Source organism: Anser brachyrhynchus (assembly GCF_964034855.1).
Source record: "Anser brachyrhynchus genome assembly, chromosome: 23".
In the NCBI taxonomy this organism is placed as follows: Eukaryota; Metazoa; Chordata; class Aves; order Anseriformes; family Anatidae; genus Anser; species Anser brachyrhynchus.
Genome location: NC_137716.1, coordinates 2358092 through 2374971, shown reverse-complemented (window position 1 = coordinate 2374971; position 16880 = coordinate 2358092). Strand labels below are relative to the sequence as shown.

At 69.2% G+C, this 16880-nt stretch overlaps 2 protein-coding genes across 3 annotated transcripts; one reads left to right on the top strand and one right to left on the bottom strand.

Annotated features, from left to right (window-relative positions):
- The first annotated feature begins 4 nt into the window (after nt 1–4).
- Nucleotides 5–2934, top strand: PRSS57 (serine protease 57). 2 transcript variants are annotated; one of them, XM_080565788.1, is made up of 5 exons: nt 5–1073; nt 1215–1368; nt 1568–1712; nt 2061–2321; nt 2396–2934. In XM_080565788.1, exons 1-5 carry the CDS (start codon nt 1007–1009, stop codon nt 2720–2722), a joined length of 954 nt encoding a protein of 317 aa, XP_080421914.1. In that variant the 5' UTR covers nt 5–1006; the 3' UTR covers nt 2723–2934. The 2 variants fall into 2 exon arrangements, with proteins under 2 accessions (XP_080421914.1, XP_080421913.1); XM_080565787.1 differs by having other exon boundaries at nt 1568–2321.
- A 2234-nt stretch (nt 2935–5168) lies between these two features.
- Nucleotides 5169–14662, bottom strand: FSTL3 (follistatin like 3). Its single transcript, XM_080565793.1, has 5 exons — nt 14517–14662; nt 10778–10963; nt 7985–8200; nt 6382–6609; nt 5169–6284 (listed from the first exon to the last, which is right to left on the bottom strand). The coding sequence occupies exons 1-5, from the start codon at nt 14581–14583 to the stop codon at nt 6232–6234; spliced, it is 750 nt and encodes a 249-aa protein (XP_080421919.1). The 5' UTR covers nt 14584–14662; the 3' UTR covers nt 5169–6231.
- Nucleotides 14663–16880: the final 2218 nt, after the last annotated feature.

Sequence of the window (16880 nt, the reverse complement as noted above, 5' to 3'; positions counted from 1 at the left end):
GGGGGTCGCGGGCGCTGCCGGCTCCTGCCCGGGCCCCCCCCGCCGGGCTGAGCCCCGCCGCCCCCGGGAGGGGCCCCCCGGTCCTGGCCAAACGCCCCGCTCCCAGCTCCCCCGCGCAACCCCGAGGGTGCCAAGAGGGACCCCCAGCAGGGCCCGGGCTGCCCCCCCCCGGCTCCCTCTTTCCCGCTGACAGTTGCGTTGGGTAAACGCTGGCAAACTGACACAGGAAGCCCGGGCCGAGGCTCAAACCACGGCGGTGTGAAGAAATCTGCCCGCTGCGGGGGCGCGAGCTCCTCACCCACCCCGGAGCGAGCCCAGCTCCGCAGCGGGGGCACCCCAACCATGGGACCCCCAACCATGGGACCCCCAGCTCTCGGAGCCCTGGCCCTCCCAGCCGGTACCCGCCGGGGATCCGGACCAGGGGCTGCAGCCCCCGTGCACGGGCACAGGCCCAGAGCCAGGCAGCGTCCGGGGGGCTGGCAGAGGGCACAGCACGCAGCAGCCAGGCCACCGCCAGTCCTGCAGGCGCTGCCACGTCCTGGGGAGCGTCCCTGGGCCATGGCAGGGCCCCGCTCGCACCCACTGCGCCAAGAACAGGATTTCATCCCGGTTAGCTCAAGGCACGAGAGCAGCCAGGACAGGGCTGGAAGCTGCTCTGCTTTCACTCTTCCTTCCTTAATCCGCTCCCCTCCCAGCGAGCAGCCTCCGCGCTCCAAGGGAGGCTGCCGAGCAGTGCCTCAAGCCAGGCTGGCTCCGAAGCCCTGGGGACAGCGAGCCTGAGCCCCCCCCCCCGGGCCCACAGAGCCCCCACAGCCCCGCAGCATTGCACTCCCCACGCCCCCCACTCCAACGTGATTGCACAAGGCAGCAACACCCCAAGAGGAGGAAACCCGCCAGCATCCGCACGGTGGCTGTGCCCACAGCACCCCCTTCCAGGGTTATTTAACCCCCCCCACGCACCCCAGGTGGCCCCACAGGAGGTGGCAGAGGCCCACACCGCACCAGCATGGTCACCGCTCTGCTCATCCTCAGCCTGGGGGGCTCCGTGCTGCTCCCGGCGCTGGGCCCAGCAGGTAATGGGACAGCTGGGGCCGCGGGGCCGGTCCCCCGCAGCCAGGGTGGGGACGAGGGGCCTGGGGCAGGAGCCTGAGCACCCGTGGGTGGCGCTGGGGTGCCCGGTCCCCCTGCAGCCGCTGACCGCCCGCACCCACCAGGTGCCCGCGGCAGCTGGGTGATCGGGGGGAAGGCAGCGCTGCCCCACTCCCGGCCCTTCATCGCCTCCATCCAGATGGACGGGCAGCACTTCTGCGGGGGCTTCCTCGTGTGGCCCAAGTGGGTGATGACGGCGGCTCACTGCCCCATCCCCAGGTGAGCGGCGCTCCGGTGGGGGCACGGGCTCCGGTGCCCTCCCCAGGACACGGCGTGGCCCCGTAGGGGTGGGTGCTCCCATCCTGGGGGGGTTACGTGGCGCTGGAGCAGCCCCCCAGCCTCCCCGGCCCCCTTCTCCCGTCCGCCCCCGAGGGCTCCCGGCCCGGCGGTGCCCACTCACGGTGCCCCGGGGCCGCAGGCGCAACCCCTCGGTGCGCGTGGTGCTGGGCGCCCACCGGCTGGAGCGGCCCGAGGAGTCCCAGCAGGTCTTCGGCGTCGAGGAGTCCATCGCGCACCCGCTCTACGACCCCCGCACGGTGGACAACGACATCCGCATGCTCAGGGTGAGCCCCGCGCCCCCCCGCCGGGGTGCCCGGGGGGGGCCCGGCAGGTCCCCGCGCCCGGCCCGGCCGCCGCTAGGTGTCAGCGCTTCGCCGGGGAGCGGCGCCGGAGGCGGCCGAGGAGGCGCCGACCCCGGCCGGGGGGGGCTGCCCGCGCCCCCCGCCCTCCAGCCAGACCGGGACCGCTCCCGGGGCGCGGGGGCTCCAAAATCAGCCGGGGCCGGGGCGGTGGGGAGGGGGCCCCGGGCTGGCCTGGGGAGGGTGGGGGGCAGGAGCTGCGGGAGGGGGGCGGGGGGATCTGCCCCGGCCCGGGGGGGCAAGGAGGAACCCACACCCCCGCTCCCTGCCCAGCTGAACGGGTCGGCCACGCTGAACAAGTACGTGAAGCGCATCCGCCTGCCCTCGCCGCACGTCGACCTGAAGCCCGGGACCGTCTGCGAGGTGCTGGGCTGGGGGGACACCTCCAACTACGGCGAGCGCCCCGAGCAGCTGATGGAGACCGACACCGCCATCGTCAAGCGCAGCCTGTGCCGGACGCTGTGGAGGGGCCGCGTCTCGGCCAACATGCTGTGCGGGGCCAGCCGCAACGCCACGCTGCGGGGCGTCTGCGCGGTGAGTGCGTGCCCGGCCTCGGCCCCGCCGTCCCGGGGGGATGCTATTCTCCCTCGTGTCCCCTCGCTTTGCAGGGTGACTCTGGGGGACCTCTGATCTTCAAGAGGAAGGTTTACGGCATCGTCTCCTTCTCCGGGGAGAGGTGCGGGGACCGCCGGTACCCTGACATTTACACCAAGATCTCCAACTACATCGACTGGGTGCACCTCATCGTGCTCAAGCACCGCCACCCCGAGGGGCAGCAGGAGCACAAACCAGGTCCGGGGGCAGCGAAGGGTCCCGGGGCAGGCAGACTGTGGGGGCCAGCAGGGGGGCCGAGGCATCGCAGCGGTCCGGCGGCTCCCAGGAGGGCAGGGAAGGGCCGGGCCCCCCGGGCCCCCCTCCAGCTCCAGGGGCTTTGATGGTCAATGGGAACTGACAACCAGGGCTCACAGCTCCTGCCTCAGTTTCCCCACGTGCTCCAAGGCAGTGCAGGAGACTGATTTTGACTGTTAGTGAGGAGCCAAGCATTCCCCTCCTGCCCCCGCCCCGGCTTGTACAAAGAGTCCCAGCACCTTGCTTCCCGTCTCGCAGCAGCAGCATTTTCCTTCCTCAATAAAAGCTCCCTCCCAGACCGCTGTCCGCTCACCTCCCCTCTGCCAGTCCTGCTCAGCCAGCAGAGCCCAGCCCCAGCGCTCAGCCCCCTTTAATCCCCCCTTGGCAGCTGGTCCCAGAGGGGCTGATTGGGGCCCAACCTTAACCTTGCCCTGCCCGGGGCAGCTGCCCCTCACCTCCTGCCAGGATTTCCTTTCTCCAGATTTCTCTTCTGTCCTTTCCCTCCCCCGCGCTGCTGGCACAGGGAGGACGGGCAGTGCCACCCCGGGGCCGTGGGCTCGGTGCTCCCCACAGCCCCCCTCTCTGGTGTCCTGTTGCTCCCCCCTGCAGCCCTTCTGCACTGGTCCCCAGCCAGACCCCCTGCCTTGTCACGGGGCAGGGTTCTGTGGAGCCGGGGATGCAGGAGAGGAGGGCAGGACCAGACCCTGCTCAGCACCAGGCACTGCCATGAGCTGGGGTCTGAGCCCTGTGGGGCACCCCCAGGAGCGCGGAGCTGCCTTCCCGCGGGGGCCAGGCTCCTCGTCCCGTCCCGTCCGACCCTGTCCCATCCAGCCTCATCCCATCCCATCCCACCGCGCACTCAGGGACCCCCCATCGTGAGAACCACAGACACGGCCCGGGGCAGGTCGGTTCCCAGCACGCCCGCTCCCGCCCGTGCTGGCAGAGGGGCCGGGGACGCCCCCGGGGGGCTCCATCCTCACCCCCCCGCCCAGCGCGCCGCTGGCACGGGTACAAGCGCCGACCCCGGGGGTCAGGGGACGTGTGCGAGCTGCGGCAGGGTCTCAGCCAACGCACACAGCGCACGGCTCCTGCCCGGCTTTCCGGCCGTCTCTGGGGACGACCGAGCCGTTCCCGCTCCTGGTTGTTTGTTTTATCTGCAAATTGCTGGCACGCCACAGCCGCGGGGCGCAGCGGCCCTGCCTGCGGAGGGTCCTGGGGGGATGCTGGGGCTGCGGCTGTGGCACGGAACATCCCTCGGTCGGGAGGTGCAGGGGCACAAAGAGCAGGGCTGAGATGTCCCCCAGAAAGCAGCCCCCCCTCCGGTCCCCGTGGTCCCTGCACTGGGGAGCCCAGCACCCTGCTCGCTGCGGTGACCCCTGGGGACACTGGGGACACCGAGCAGAGGCCGGACCCTGCCAGGCTGCCAGCCTCCAAGGAAGCCCCAAATCCCTGTGGGCTCCCTGGGAAGCCACAGCCCCGAGGATGCCGGGGCAGGGCTGCCAGCCTCGGGGCTTCCACACGCTGCTGGGAACCCTGGGGAGCCGGCGCTTGTCCCGGCTCGCCCCAGACCACCCAAAAAACGGAGGGAAGGAGCCGCCTGACTCACGGCCGTGTTCTGGGAGCCGAAATCTCCCGCCCATCAGCAGCACTGACGTTGCTGCCGCAGCCCGTGCCCGCCGCCTTGGCGTGGGTCAGCGCCAGGAGCCTCGGGGCCAAAGCCCAAGGGCCAGGGCTGGGGCGGGTGGAGGAAGGGGGCAGGAAGCCCCCCGGCCCCGTGTGCTGCAAACACTGGCACCAGGGAAAGCGCCGGCAGAGCCCTGGCCGTGCCCTTACACCCATCCCACAGGCAGGGAGCAGCTCAGAGGTGAGCGGGGCAGGTACCGGGGCCGCGGGTCAGGGTGGCCGGGCCGCGCGCTGACCCCAGCCCCGGGGCAGGGGACCCGGCCGGGGGCACGGCCGCAGCTCCTGGCGTCCCACGGGAGCCAAGCCGCAGGCTGCAGCCCGGCTCCTGCGACTGCGTCCGCCGGGGGAGCAGCGCACATCAGGACTCAATTAATGGCAGGAATTGTTTTGTGAAATACCAAACCCTTACGGCACTCACTGATATTAGGAACATATTTGATTTGCATTGCTGGTTGCTCTCTCTTTTTTTTCCTCCTCTCTCTCCCCTTTCCTTTCTTGTTGCTGCTCAGAGAGACTTGGCCAGGGTGGAAAAACCCCGACACAAAGCTGAAACAGATGCTGGCGGTGGCCTGGTGCAGCCGGGGAGCCGGGGCCGAGCAGGGCGCGCTTCACCTGCTCCCCGCCGCCCCGCCACGGGGACGCTGCTGCTGCTGCGAGCTCGGGCCGGTGCCCACGCCGGGACGGCTGTTACCGGAGGGGACAAAGCTCCTGGGACGCGGTGCCACACGCACCAGGCGCCCCCCCCGTGCACACCCCCCCTGCCCCATGCCTGCTGCCGCCCTGCAGGTCCCACGGCACGGGGGCACAGCCCCGTGGGACGCAGCAGCGCAACAAAACCAGACCCGCAGCACCTTTTATTCTTTTTTTAATTGTAATCCAAATTGTAACACAGCCGTAAAATGCTCCTAACAATATGGAATAGGAAATGTATACGTTCCCATAGCATCTGCCTCAGGAATCAGAACACAATCATACAAAAATAGAAAATAGGGTATTTTTATATATATATATATTATATATAATATGATATTTATATAAAGGCAACAGCTTCTTGGTGTCAGAGACGAGATGGTATTTACACAGGTCACAACGCGCACAAAAAGAGAGAAGTAACAATAAATACAGAGAGAGTGAGAGAGCAGTGGGTGCGGGAGACGGGGGCCAGAGGGGGCTGCGCCTGCCCCTGAGCGGGGCTGGGGGTCCCGGGGGCGCTCCTGCCCCGTGCCCCCGTGGGGGCTCCGCAGCCCCCTGCCCCGCAGTGGCCCGGGCTGCTCACCGCGGGGTTTTGGCCACGGCAGGGTGAGCGAGGGCGAGCGGCAGGCTGCGTCCCCATCGCACCGAGAGGGCTGGGAGCCTGGTCTGAGTGGGCCTGGGAGAACCTAAGCTAAAATCAGTTTTAACATACACGTGCTAAAACTTCAGGGGAAAATAACATACATATATATATGTGCATATATATATGTATATAAAAATATAGACCTATCCGTCCCAAATCCGGTGCAGCTCTGTGCTCCGTTTCCTGCTGCTGGCAGCTGGGGCTGAGCCCCTCCGGGGAAAGATAAAGCGCAGATTCCCACTTGACCCCGAGGTCCCGGCCAGAAACGTCAGCAGAGTACCAAGAATTCAATCCAAAAATAAATAGGCCCGGGGCGGCCATCCAAGGACACGTGGGGGGGGGGCAGCGCGCAGCGGTGCGGACGCCCCCTCGAAGCCGAGGGCACGGAGCAGCCCGGGTGGCCCCGCGCAGCCCCGGCACGGCTGGCAGGGCCGAGAGCCGGGCCCTCTGCGACTGCATAACATACACAGATATAAATAAGGACCTTTTATCTTAATAAATATCAGGTATATGGTTTGTACAATATACACATAATGCCCCTGTCTCCTGGGTCCGGCCTTGCGGCGAAGGAAGGATTCACACGTAGTTTTCCTCGGCGTTGTCCGTCTCCAGGGAGAACTTGGCCGCGGCTGGAAACGGGGGCAGAAAAGGGGGAAAGCGGTGAGTGGGTGCAGCAGGGGGCAGAGCCCCGCACCGGCGGCCCCGGGCGCCCCGCGCCCCGCTCACCCGAGCAGCTCCCGTAGTGGCGCACGCCGATGGAGCGCCCCAGGTGGCACGTGGCCCGCCGCAGGTGGCACGCCGACGGGTAGGTGACGTTGTTGTTGCCGCAGAGGGCATGGTCCAGGCTGGTGGGCTCGGGGCAGGGAGCCGTCCGGCACGTCACGCAGTGCGCGCTGCCCGTCTGGTCCACCACGCAGGTGTGGGTGCCGGGGCACACCACGCTGGAGCAGGACTCTGCGGGGAAGCACAACGCGGCCGCAGCTCAGCAGCCCCGGGCAGGCCGGGCCTGGGACCGCCGGCCTGCTGCCACCGCGCCGGCGGCCGCGCGGGGACGAGGGAGCAGGAGCTGTCCGTGCCTCGCGGAGCCGACGAGCGACCCCACCGCTGCACCCGAGAGAGGGCGCAGGGCCGGAGCCCGGCTTGGCCGATGGGACCTGGCTGGGACAAGTGGCCCCACGCAGGTGCCTTGGCAGAGCGAGCAGGGGCGGCGAGGGCCCGCAGGGGCAGGATCAGGCCCTGGGCAGGGCTCGGAGCCGCGCAGGACGGCGGGGGGGTTGTGCACACCCAGCCCGCAGGCCCTGCGCAGCTGGCTGCCCCCGTGGCACCAGCCCCACGCCAGCGCGGGGGCACGGCCGGGCCCGGCGTGCTCCCCGGATGCTGTAAACACTGTTTGAAGCCTTCCCTCCTCCTTCCTCTATTTTCCTGCTGGATTGGAAGGAGACTTGGCATCTGCAACTCCCAGCTCGCAACTCACATTTCTTGCCCCAAATTTTACTGTGCAGTCCAGAGCTTGACAGGCAAAGCATTTCAGAGAGGAGGGCTGGCAAAAATAATCATAATAATTCTGACAGTTCTTGGCAGGGAAAGGAGGATTACTGCTCTCTTTAACAAAACAACAAAAAAAGGGGCTTGATGTTTGGAAGTGACATTTTACGGACTGCTATTCCCCAGCCGCGGCGAGGCCGAATCCCCCGTCGCACTGACGAGCCGCTTCGGCATCCGAGGCAGCTCCTCGGCCGCCCGGCTCTCGCCGCTGCGTCCCCGCTGGGGTGCCGGGGCCGGGGCCCCGGAGCGGGTGCCAGCTCCGAGCCGCTCCACCCTGCTGCAGGCAGCGGAGCGGGGGCGATGCCGGGGCCAGCAAGCGCGGCCGCTAGTGAACTCCTCTGCGCAGCGCTCAGGCGGGGAGACGCAGCTGGGAGGCGGGGGCCGGGCTCGTCCCCCCCCGCCAGGGCATGGCAGAGCGAACCCGGGCTGCGGATCTGCCCCTGCTGCACCACGGGAGGGGAGGGAACTGCAAAGGCCTCTCCGTCTCCAGCAGCTGCAGCCTCGGTGGCTGGGCTAACGGGAGCCCTGGCTTCCCGGGGCGGGAGAGGTGCGGGCAGTGCCCGGTGTGCTGGCAGCACGTGCCCGACCCACGCGGCCTCTCACCACTGCAGGCCCTCACAATGCACCGGCAGGACCGACGAGCACGTGTAGTCTGGGGCCACGCAGCGCTGTCGGTCTCCTTTTCCCGCACGGGCGCAGCTCCGACCGCTCTCACGCGGTGCCGGGAGCCGCGAGAGCCGCGGGGAGCGGGGACGGGGCAGGGCAGGGGCACTACCAAACCTACTTTTGCATTTGCCCTGGTACATCACTTCCAGGTCGGGGTGGTCTCTGCACTTGGCCGTCAGCAGGTCGCACTCGTCCCGGTAGGTGTAGCCGTCGGAGCCGCAGACCTGCAGCTTGCGGGGCAGGCTGGAGCAGTCGGGGGCGCAGGCGCACTGGGGCCGCCCGTGCTTCATCTTGCACACCTTGTCGGGGCCGCACACCACCCCCTCGCAGCTCTCTGCGGAGAGAGGGGGGGGCAGCGCGTCAGGACGCGGCACGGACCCCGCAGCACCGCGCCGGGGCTTACCTGGGGCTGCCCCCGGGCCCCGCAGGGGCTGCGCCGCGCGAACGCTGCCTGCAGCAGCATCTGGATCTGCTCAGCGCTGCGAAGGAGCAGGTCGTTGGCTGCGGCGCTGAGCTATCATCCAACACTTACCCCAGCCAGAGAGCTGGCCCTCAGATCAGCACCAGCTAATTCATTTCTATGTATTTATTTTTTGGAAGGAGACATTTCTTTTTCTTATGCAATGGAAAAAATCTATCTCTGTAAGGCCCCAGATCCTCCAGAAGGAACTGGGCTTTGCAAGTTGTCTGGGCAATCAAGAGCTCCGCTTTAATCAGACAATACCCAGCCCTGTTTTGCTCCAGGCCTCCGTGACTTGAACACAAGAGCGGGTCACAGCAGCGAGCGGCAGATCCCCCGTCCCGTCCGCTTCCCGGCGGGAGCAGGCGAGACAGACGGACGCATTGTCCCGCGGGTCGCCTCCCCGCGAGGACGGCGGCGGGGCTCAAAGCACCCTGGGGCCGCCACGGCCCCGGGAGCAGGGGACAGAGAGGGGCCGCCCGGCCCCAGCGCCGCTGCCTGCACCGGGAGCAGGAGGGGAGCAGCATGTGGGGCAGCTGCGAGCCCCTTACCCTATGTCCAGGCACCCCCAGTGCCACCCCAAAGGGACTCCGGGCAGCCCTGGGGCTGGGGGAGGCAGGACCCAGGTCTGTCAGCGCCCTGATGCGAGGGGAGCCGGGAGGGAAGAGAACCCCGAGCCCGGATTTACCCCAGAGCAGGAGGGATTCCCGCAGACAGGGTGTGTGCTGGGAAGATGTCAGCGGGCAGATGCCTGGAGATAAAGCAGGGGGATTTCCCCGCAGAAGACGGGGTCACTTGGGGAGACGGCAGGGGGAGGTGGGGGAAGGGGAAATCCCCTGTCTGCTTGGCCCAGCGTTCCCAGGGGAAATTCCCTGGTGGGAGACGCGGGGAGACGGGCGGTTTCCTGGTTTGCTGCTTGATTTCCATAGCTGGGGCCTGCCCAAAATGGCTCCGAGGGCAGGGGCAGCGCAGCAGGGACAAGACGGGGCACGGAGGGGCCCGGCCCCAGCAGCACACGGGACCCTCGCTGCGGCGGCACGGCACGACCCATCTGTCCGTCCGTCCGTCCGTCCCATCTCAGCAAGGCAGTGAGGCTGCAGAAGCATCCGCCTGTGACCTGGCCCCATGGCCTGGCTCTCCCATCCACGCTGGGTCCCTGGGGGGGACACCGTGTCCCCGGCAGCTGGAGCCAGGAATTTCTCCAGCTCCCTGCCGGAGCCGTGGCGCATCCCCCGGGGCCCGGCCAGCGCCTTCCCGCAGGGCTCGGCCGCCCCGGCTGCCGGCAGGGCTGGCAGCTGTGACCCCGTTATCCCGGACTGGCCCACGCCAGCCCCACGAACATGCAGCGCTGCCCTGGCCACCCGGCTCTCCCAGGCCCCTGGAGCCCGGCGGGGAGCGCGCACCAGCTCCGTCTGGACGGGACCAGCAGGGCTTTCTGAGGGGTGGGGAGCGGCAGCGTACGTGCCGTCCGGGCTCTCCGTCCATTTTCCCCTGGCTGGATTCTGCCCAGGCCCCGCTCTCTGACCCCGGGAAGCCGTAACCCCCCCACTGCGGTCACCCTGCGCACCCCCAGCCCCGCTGCAGACCCCCCTGGCCAAGGGCTGCCCGCCCCCTCCAGGCTGGGAGAGCAGCCGGTGCCGGTGCTGGTGCCCCTGGCACTGCCCAGCTCCCCTGGCTGCCACGGGGAGAATGCCAGGGCCAGGACCTTGCAGGATGCGTCCCCGAGTCCGGCCAGGGCGGCCGAGGCCAGAGGAGCGCGCTGGGGGCTGCAGCGCCGAGGGGCGGCGTGGAGGCGCTGCAAGAGGCTGTTTTGTTAAGAGCCTTTTTTTTCCCCCCGCTTTAAGCAAATAACGAAGTGACCTTCCAAAGACCTGCTCCTGACTACTGTGGTCAGCAGGTCCTCGAGCATGTTCTCACACGGCCACGCAAGTGCGACGAGGGGATCCGTGCCTCCGGCGTGCGCCAAAACATCTGGAGGGCCTGGAACTCACAGCTGGAGAGTTTCCATTTCTGGAGCTGCCCGTTATATAAAGCCATTTCACACACGCGCTTGGAGACGTTGGGAGGAGGAAGGGGGAGCAGAGGGGAAGAAATAGATCTTTTTCCCTTAAAAAAAACCTGAAAGAAGTTTCCCTTTAACCAGACCTGGAGAGGGCAGCGGGGCCGGGAGGCCCCAGCCCCAGCAATCTGTCAGCCTGGGAGCCACAGGACAGGGCGCACAGCCCCACGCCGCAGGGGCGACAAAAGCGCGCGTTAAGTGAGAGCAACACGGGGCTGGCGGCTGCGCCACGAGCCCAGGCCCCCGGCAGCACCCTCCTGGGGGCCCAGGAAGGCACTGGGGGCCCCAGCCCAGCCCCGCTGCTGCTGCATCGCGGGCTCAGCATCCTCCCCAGCACGGGGCTCAGCCCCAGGGTCTTCCCCAGCCCGGTGCCCAGCAGCGGCCGCGCTCACCTTTGCAGGGGTGGCAGGTCACCAGCCCCAGGAAGCCCAGCAGGCTGATCTTGTTGCCTGGGTAGGTGTAATTAGACCAGGCCACGTCCACGTTGCCGTTGGCACAGCATTCCTCCCACGTCACGCCCGTTTTCAGGATCATGGTGCACTTGGCCTCCTTCCCCTGCTGCAGCCAGCAGATCCCACCTGCGGAGAGGGCAGAGGGTGAGGCGACCCCAGCACGGCCCCGCCACCCGCCTCACCACCAGGGCACGTGTGGGGCTGGTGCATGGGGACCGGCATTTGGGGGCACTAACGGTGCCCGTGCTGCACTCACCCTGGCACGGGGGCTGTCCTGGGCCAAGTGACCACACCAGCCCCCAGCACCGCGCGCTTTCCTACGCAGCCTGGCCGGCACCCCAAAGCCCCGCCAGCAGCACCGTGGGTGCGATGCCCCGGGAGCTGCCCGCCCGGCGGGCCAGCACGGGGCCCTACAGCCCGCTCCCTGCGGCGCTGCCCGAGGGGACAGCGAGAGCAGGGCCGGTGGTGCGTGCGCGGCACCGCGAGCCGGCGTCCCCCGGCGTGTGCCAGCGTCCCCACGGAGTGACCGACCCCGCGCGTGGGAGCCCGACACACACCGCCTTTGTGCGGGGCCGGCCGGCAAACAGGGCACTTGACACAGCCCTTGGGACGCAGCCAGCCCAGCAGCATCTGATCCCACTGAGTCAAAAGCCTGTTTGTTCCTTAACCTCATGAGCAAATCATTTATACTTTTTTTTTTTTTGTGAGTGATTCCTTTGCAATTTCCGCCTCTGCGAACCAGCCTCTTCTGACGCTTATTTGGGTTTATGTTCTCATTAGCTGCGTTTGAGGTTTGCTAAACAGCTAAAGATGTGAGGAAGGGCTGGGGGCAGGGCTGGATCCTGCTGTCTGACACGCCAGCACGGGGCTGGAGCCGCTCCCCTCCAGCTGGGGTGCCCTGATCCACAGCGGGTGTCAGCACCCATCCTGGCCCCCTGGTCCCCTATCCCCTCCCTCCTGTGAGCCCCATTTCAGTTTGGCCTTAAGCACGAGGGGCTCTCGGTGCGGCTGTGGCCAGCAGCAGCTCCCCACGGGGACCGGAGCCCATCGGGGCCGGCACGGATGGAGCAAACCCTGCCCAGCCCCGAGCCGCAGGTGTCCGGGAACCCAGGGCCTGGGCTCCTCCAGAAGTGGCAGCAGGGCCAACGTGTCCCTGCCATCGGCACCTTTGTCCTCCAGGAATCTGCCTAATCACTCTTCCAAGCCCATTCTTCCTTTACAATCTCCCATGGCCCCAATTCCCCCCATGGTACTGAGCCAGAAGTTGGGTGCCAGCTCTGGACCGCGCTCACACCGGGACTACCCCCCTCCTGCCCAGACCCCCGCAGCCCCCCGGGCCAGCAGTGACGCCGATGCCAGCTCCCGGGGTGGGTCAGCACGGAGCCTTGCTCCCACGCCGAGGACGTGGCTGTGGCAGCCGCACCAGCATCCCCCACGGCCATCCCTCGCACCAGCGGCAGCCCCAGGAGCTCTGCGGCAAAGTTAGATCCTTGCTTGCTCCCTCCGCTGCTGGGCTGAGAGGAGCTCCAGCAGCAGCCTGAGCGTCACATTTAGGCCATGCAAAACATGAGCCCCAGGATGGGCTCAGCCCTGCTTCGGGGTCTGGTCCCGAAAGCGAGCGGTGCAGCACGCAGGAGCTCTGCGCCGGTGGCACCTGCCCCGAGGCTGCGCGCACGCGGCCAGCCCAGAGCTTCCCAGCCCCAAATCCCTCCGCAGCTTTTCCATGGCCCACGGGTGCCCGATGCCTGCAGGGAGAGGCCTCCAGTGGACACCCCAGGACATCCCCATCGTGAGGCGCGCTGTGCTGGGGAGGCAGCGTCTGCCCCTCCTGGGCGCTGGACGGAGCCGTCCCGTTCCCCCTGTGCTGCTTCGGTTGGTCCCCAGTGAGACCCAGGAGCCCCCTGTGCTTCCAGTGCCCAGGAGGTAGTTTCCAAGTCTGATAACTTCCCAACAGGGATCTTTGGCTACTTTAAAATAGTTTCCTTCGCAGACCATTTGCCAAAAGAAAGTGGGTCAGCTGCTCACATGTTTATAAGAAAAAAAAATAAAAAATATTCAAAACACGGAGTCTCCTCTGCTGCTATGTACGGGAACCTCCTGCCCTCACCCCAGTGCCCAGGCTGCAGTGCTCCCTCGTCACCCCATAGCCCCAGAACGCCCTGCACAGCATCAGCGGGCAGGAGAGCTCAGCAAGCTCCTCACCCCGGACCGGGGCTGTGCTCTGAGCACACCTGGCAGCGCCCAGCCACACCACGGGGAAGGGACGGGTCCTGATGCCCCGACTCTCACGGCAAAGCCGCAGGGAGGCTGAACGGGAAGCGGGCCACGACGCAGGAGCAGCCCCGAGCCCCCGACAGGAGAGCGAGAGCCACTTTCACACCTCCCACGGGGCCAGCTCCTGCGGACACGGGAGCGCCTGAGCCCCCGCGGCTCCCACTGCACCTGGGCGGCCGTACCCAGGGCTGCACCCACGCGCTCGTCCCCGCAGAGCCAGGGCAGGGAAAGGGGGACGTGCTGCGGGCAGAGCCCACAGCCGCGGGTTAGGAGGGGGCAGCGCGGGGGCTCTCTGGGTGCCCCATCCTCCAGGTCTCCCCAGCCAGCGAGGCTGCAACGCTCCTGCCTGCAGCGGGGCCTGGAGGACGTGCGCTGGGGGCAGGGACAGCATCAGGGTGCTCGTGCCTGGGGCCTCTCGCTGCTTGAACCGGACCTTGCCAAGCAGCAAGCGGAAATCCCGTGGGCCGGGGCGATGCTGAACACGATGCTGGGGGCCAAAGCCCCTGCAGGGACCCCGCAGGAATCCCCCCAGTCCTCTGGGGCACCTCGACCTGCTGCTGTCCTGCGAGCGCCGCTCCCTGCCCGCGCTGGCAGCGAGTGATGGAGACGAAGGTGATTGCACGAGGAGGAAGACGGAAACTCCGGCGCTGCTGCAGGAGAACCGAGGCTGGCAGGCAGCGACCTCGGCTCAGCACAGCGGTGCTGGCAGGGCCGCTGCCATCCCGGCTGGCCTGGGCGCCGGTGGCTGCTGCGAGGGAACGGCCACCGAGCCGCCGGGCTGCCTCCGAGCGCCGCGGCAGCCGCCGGTACGGCCGCCCGACCCGGGAGGGCTCGGAGCTGCAAACTCCACACCCAGCCCGGCGACCGGCCGCGGCTCCCGGCTCTTCCCGTCCGGGCCGGGCGGCTCGCGAAGCACCGGAGCACGGCGCTCAGCACCCCGGGCGCTGAGGACCGGGACCCCCCCGGGCAGCGCTGCGGGGCTGGCGGCACCGGCGGCTCCGCTCGCCTCCAGCCCCGAGCCGGGAGCCGGGACCGGGCGCCGGCGCTGCCCCGACGCGGGCCACGGCGGCGGGGCCTCGCTGCAGCCCCGGGACCGCCGGGACGCCCCCGGGGCTCGTCGCGGGAGGGACGCGCGGGGACGGCGCCGCCGTGAGCCGGTGCCGCAGGGCGGCGGGGCACCGGCGGGGAGCGCCCCCCCCCCCCGCCCCGGGCCACCGGCAGCGGCCGGCTGGGGCCGGACGGGGCGCGCCGCGGGGCACAGCCCGGTAACGGCGCCGGGACCCGGGGCCGCCGCAGGCACCTGCCGGCGGGACGGGACGGGCCGGGCCGGGCCGGGCCCCGCCAGCTGCCGTCGGGCGCGGCCGCCCCGTGCCCCGCGGCCCCCCCCCGGCCCCCCCGCACTTACCGTGCGCGGCGTCGCCGCCGGCGGGGCCGCAGAGGGCGAGCAGGCAGAGCGCCAGCCGGAGCGGCATGGCCGGGCCGGGCCGGGCCGGGCGGCGGGACGGGACGCGGCCGGGGCGCTCCGGGACCTGTTGCCTGTGAGGCGGCGGCGGGGCCGGCGGCGCTATAAAGCGGCGGGGCGGCGTGAATCACCGGGCGGGGCGGCGGCGGGCGGGCCGGGGGGGCCGGGGGAGCGGGGGGGCGGCGGGCGGCAGCGCGGGGGGGCGCGGGGCTCGGTGGCCGTGTGATGGCCGTGGCCGTGGCCGTGGGGCCGTATGGCCGTGGGGCCGCGGCCGCCGGGCCGGACCGCACCGGGTGGCGATGGGGAGGGGGCCCCCGGTGGCGGACCCCGGTCGCGGGGAACTTTGGGGGTGCCCCCGGCGCGGGGGAGCCGAGCAGCGGAGGCAGCGTCGAGGCGGGAGGAGCGAGGTTTGTGCGGGGAGAGCCCGGGGTGCTGCTGGGGTTGGGGCCCCAGCCTGCCCACCCCCTCCAGCCAAGGCCGGAGCGAGGCCCTGGCCCCCGCCGGGCCCCCCGGAGCCCTCCCGAGCAGCAGCCGGGCCCGGCCCGTGCTGGATGCCATCCTTGCTCCGCAAGCAGCTCCGCAGCCCCGCCAGCAGCCCAGGCCGTGCCGTTAGGGAAACCGAGGCACAGCCGGGTTCCGCTTCCCCTGGCAGCGTCAGCCCTCGTGTGAGCCGTGCGGGGAGAGGTGGGGAAAGGAGAAGAGCTGGGGGGGGGCCGCGTGCCCCATGGCGCACACTGCCACCAGGAGCGGGGCTCGGGCCTGGCATCGCCCGGCCTCGGTCACTGCCCGGTGCCACCACGCCGGGATCACCAGCCCATCTGCATGGCAGGTCAGGGTGCAGTCAGGGTCCCTATCCATCGCCCTGCACCCAGAGCAGAGAGCCAGGGCCACGGGGCCCCTCCTGCTGCCGCTCCAGGGGCCTTTTCCAGCCCCTTGAACCTCCCCGTCCCTTTGCGCCGCGCAGCTGAGGGGAACGTGTTACCCTTTGCACTGGCCTCAGCTGAGGTCATGCTTTCAGCAGAGCTGGCCCAGCTCTTTCAGGAGCGGGGCCCCATCCGGACGGCCCCGGGGAGCTCGCACCACCCCTGCGCTCCGGCAGCGGCCGCCCCGCTCCGAGCCGATGCCAGCACAGCGTGAGCAGCTCGCTCTGGCGCGGGGTCGGGCTGGATGAGCTTTGGTCCAGCGAGGCAGAGCAGCGCTGGTCACACGCCCGGGGAGTGGGGGGCGATGCCAGCGGGAGCACGGGCAGGGCGATTGTGTCCGCTGCCACCGCCACGTCCTCCCCTCCCAGGGGACGAGCTGCTGGCTCTGCACCGGGGCCAAGCTCCCCCTCTGCTTCTCCCCACACAGCCCCCTGCGCCCCCAGGGAGGGGATGCGAATGGGGAGAGCTGCGTTTTACCCCGCGCAGCATCACCGTAAGCCTTGGGGCTTTGCTGAAGGAGCTCCTGGGTCCTGAAAGGCCACGTCACCTGTGACCCGCGCGTGCGCGTGGGGGCAGAGGCGCCCTGCCGTGGCGAGGCACGTGCTGTCCCCGAGGAGGACAGGCGGACCCAGGAGCCCAGCACAGGCTCGTGGTGTGCTGCTGGCCCTGGGCTGGGCAGTGCTGCCTCCCGGCCCCTGCCCCGGTCCCAGTCCCGGGGCACCGTGCCCCCGTCTGGCTCTGCCGCCGCTCTGAGCGGCTGCCCATGTAAGGGCAGAGGGCTGGGGAGCCAAATCCCTGAGCTGGGTCTCAGTAAGAGAGCAGCAGGCAGTGATGCACTCGCTCACATGCTCGAGGATGTCAGAGGAGCTTCGCGGAGGCCAAGAAGGGATTTTCCCTGGCTGTGAGCGGCGTTGCACAACCGGCGGCTCTGGCAGGGAAGGGGTCGTACCTCTCTCCAAGCCGCCACATCTGGACGGAGCAGCACAGCTGGGCTCCCCGCTCCAGCGGGGACGGGAGGAGCTCGGAGGCCAGGAGGGGAGCAGGTCAGGCCCATTCCTCCCAGCGCAGCGCAGCCTCGCCGAGGCCTTCCCAGCACAAAGGGCAACGCCGTGCTGGGGGCTCGGGCTCACCCCGCGCCCGGCTCCCCGGGGAGTGCCGTCTGCCTGCTGGGGGGCCGGGCGTGGGGCAGGGAAATGGCTGTCCGCGGTCCTGCCTCAGGCGGGGACCAGGGCAGGTTCTCGAGCAGGGCTGGGAGCAGAACTCAACCGACCAGTCTGCGGTGAGCTGGGGATGTCCTGCTGCCGTCCCCTGCCGCCGTCCCCTGCCGCCGTCCCCTGCTGCGCCCAGAACAGGACAGGCGGCAACCGCGAGCCAACGCAGCGGC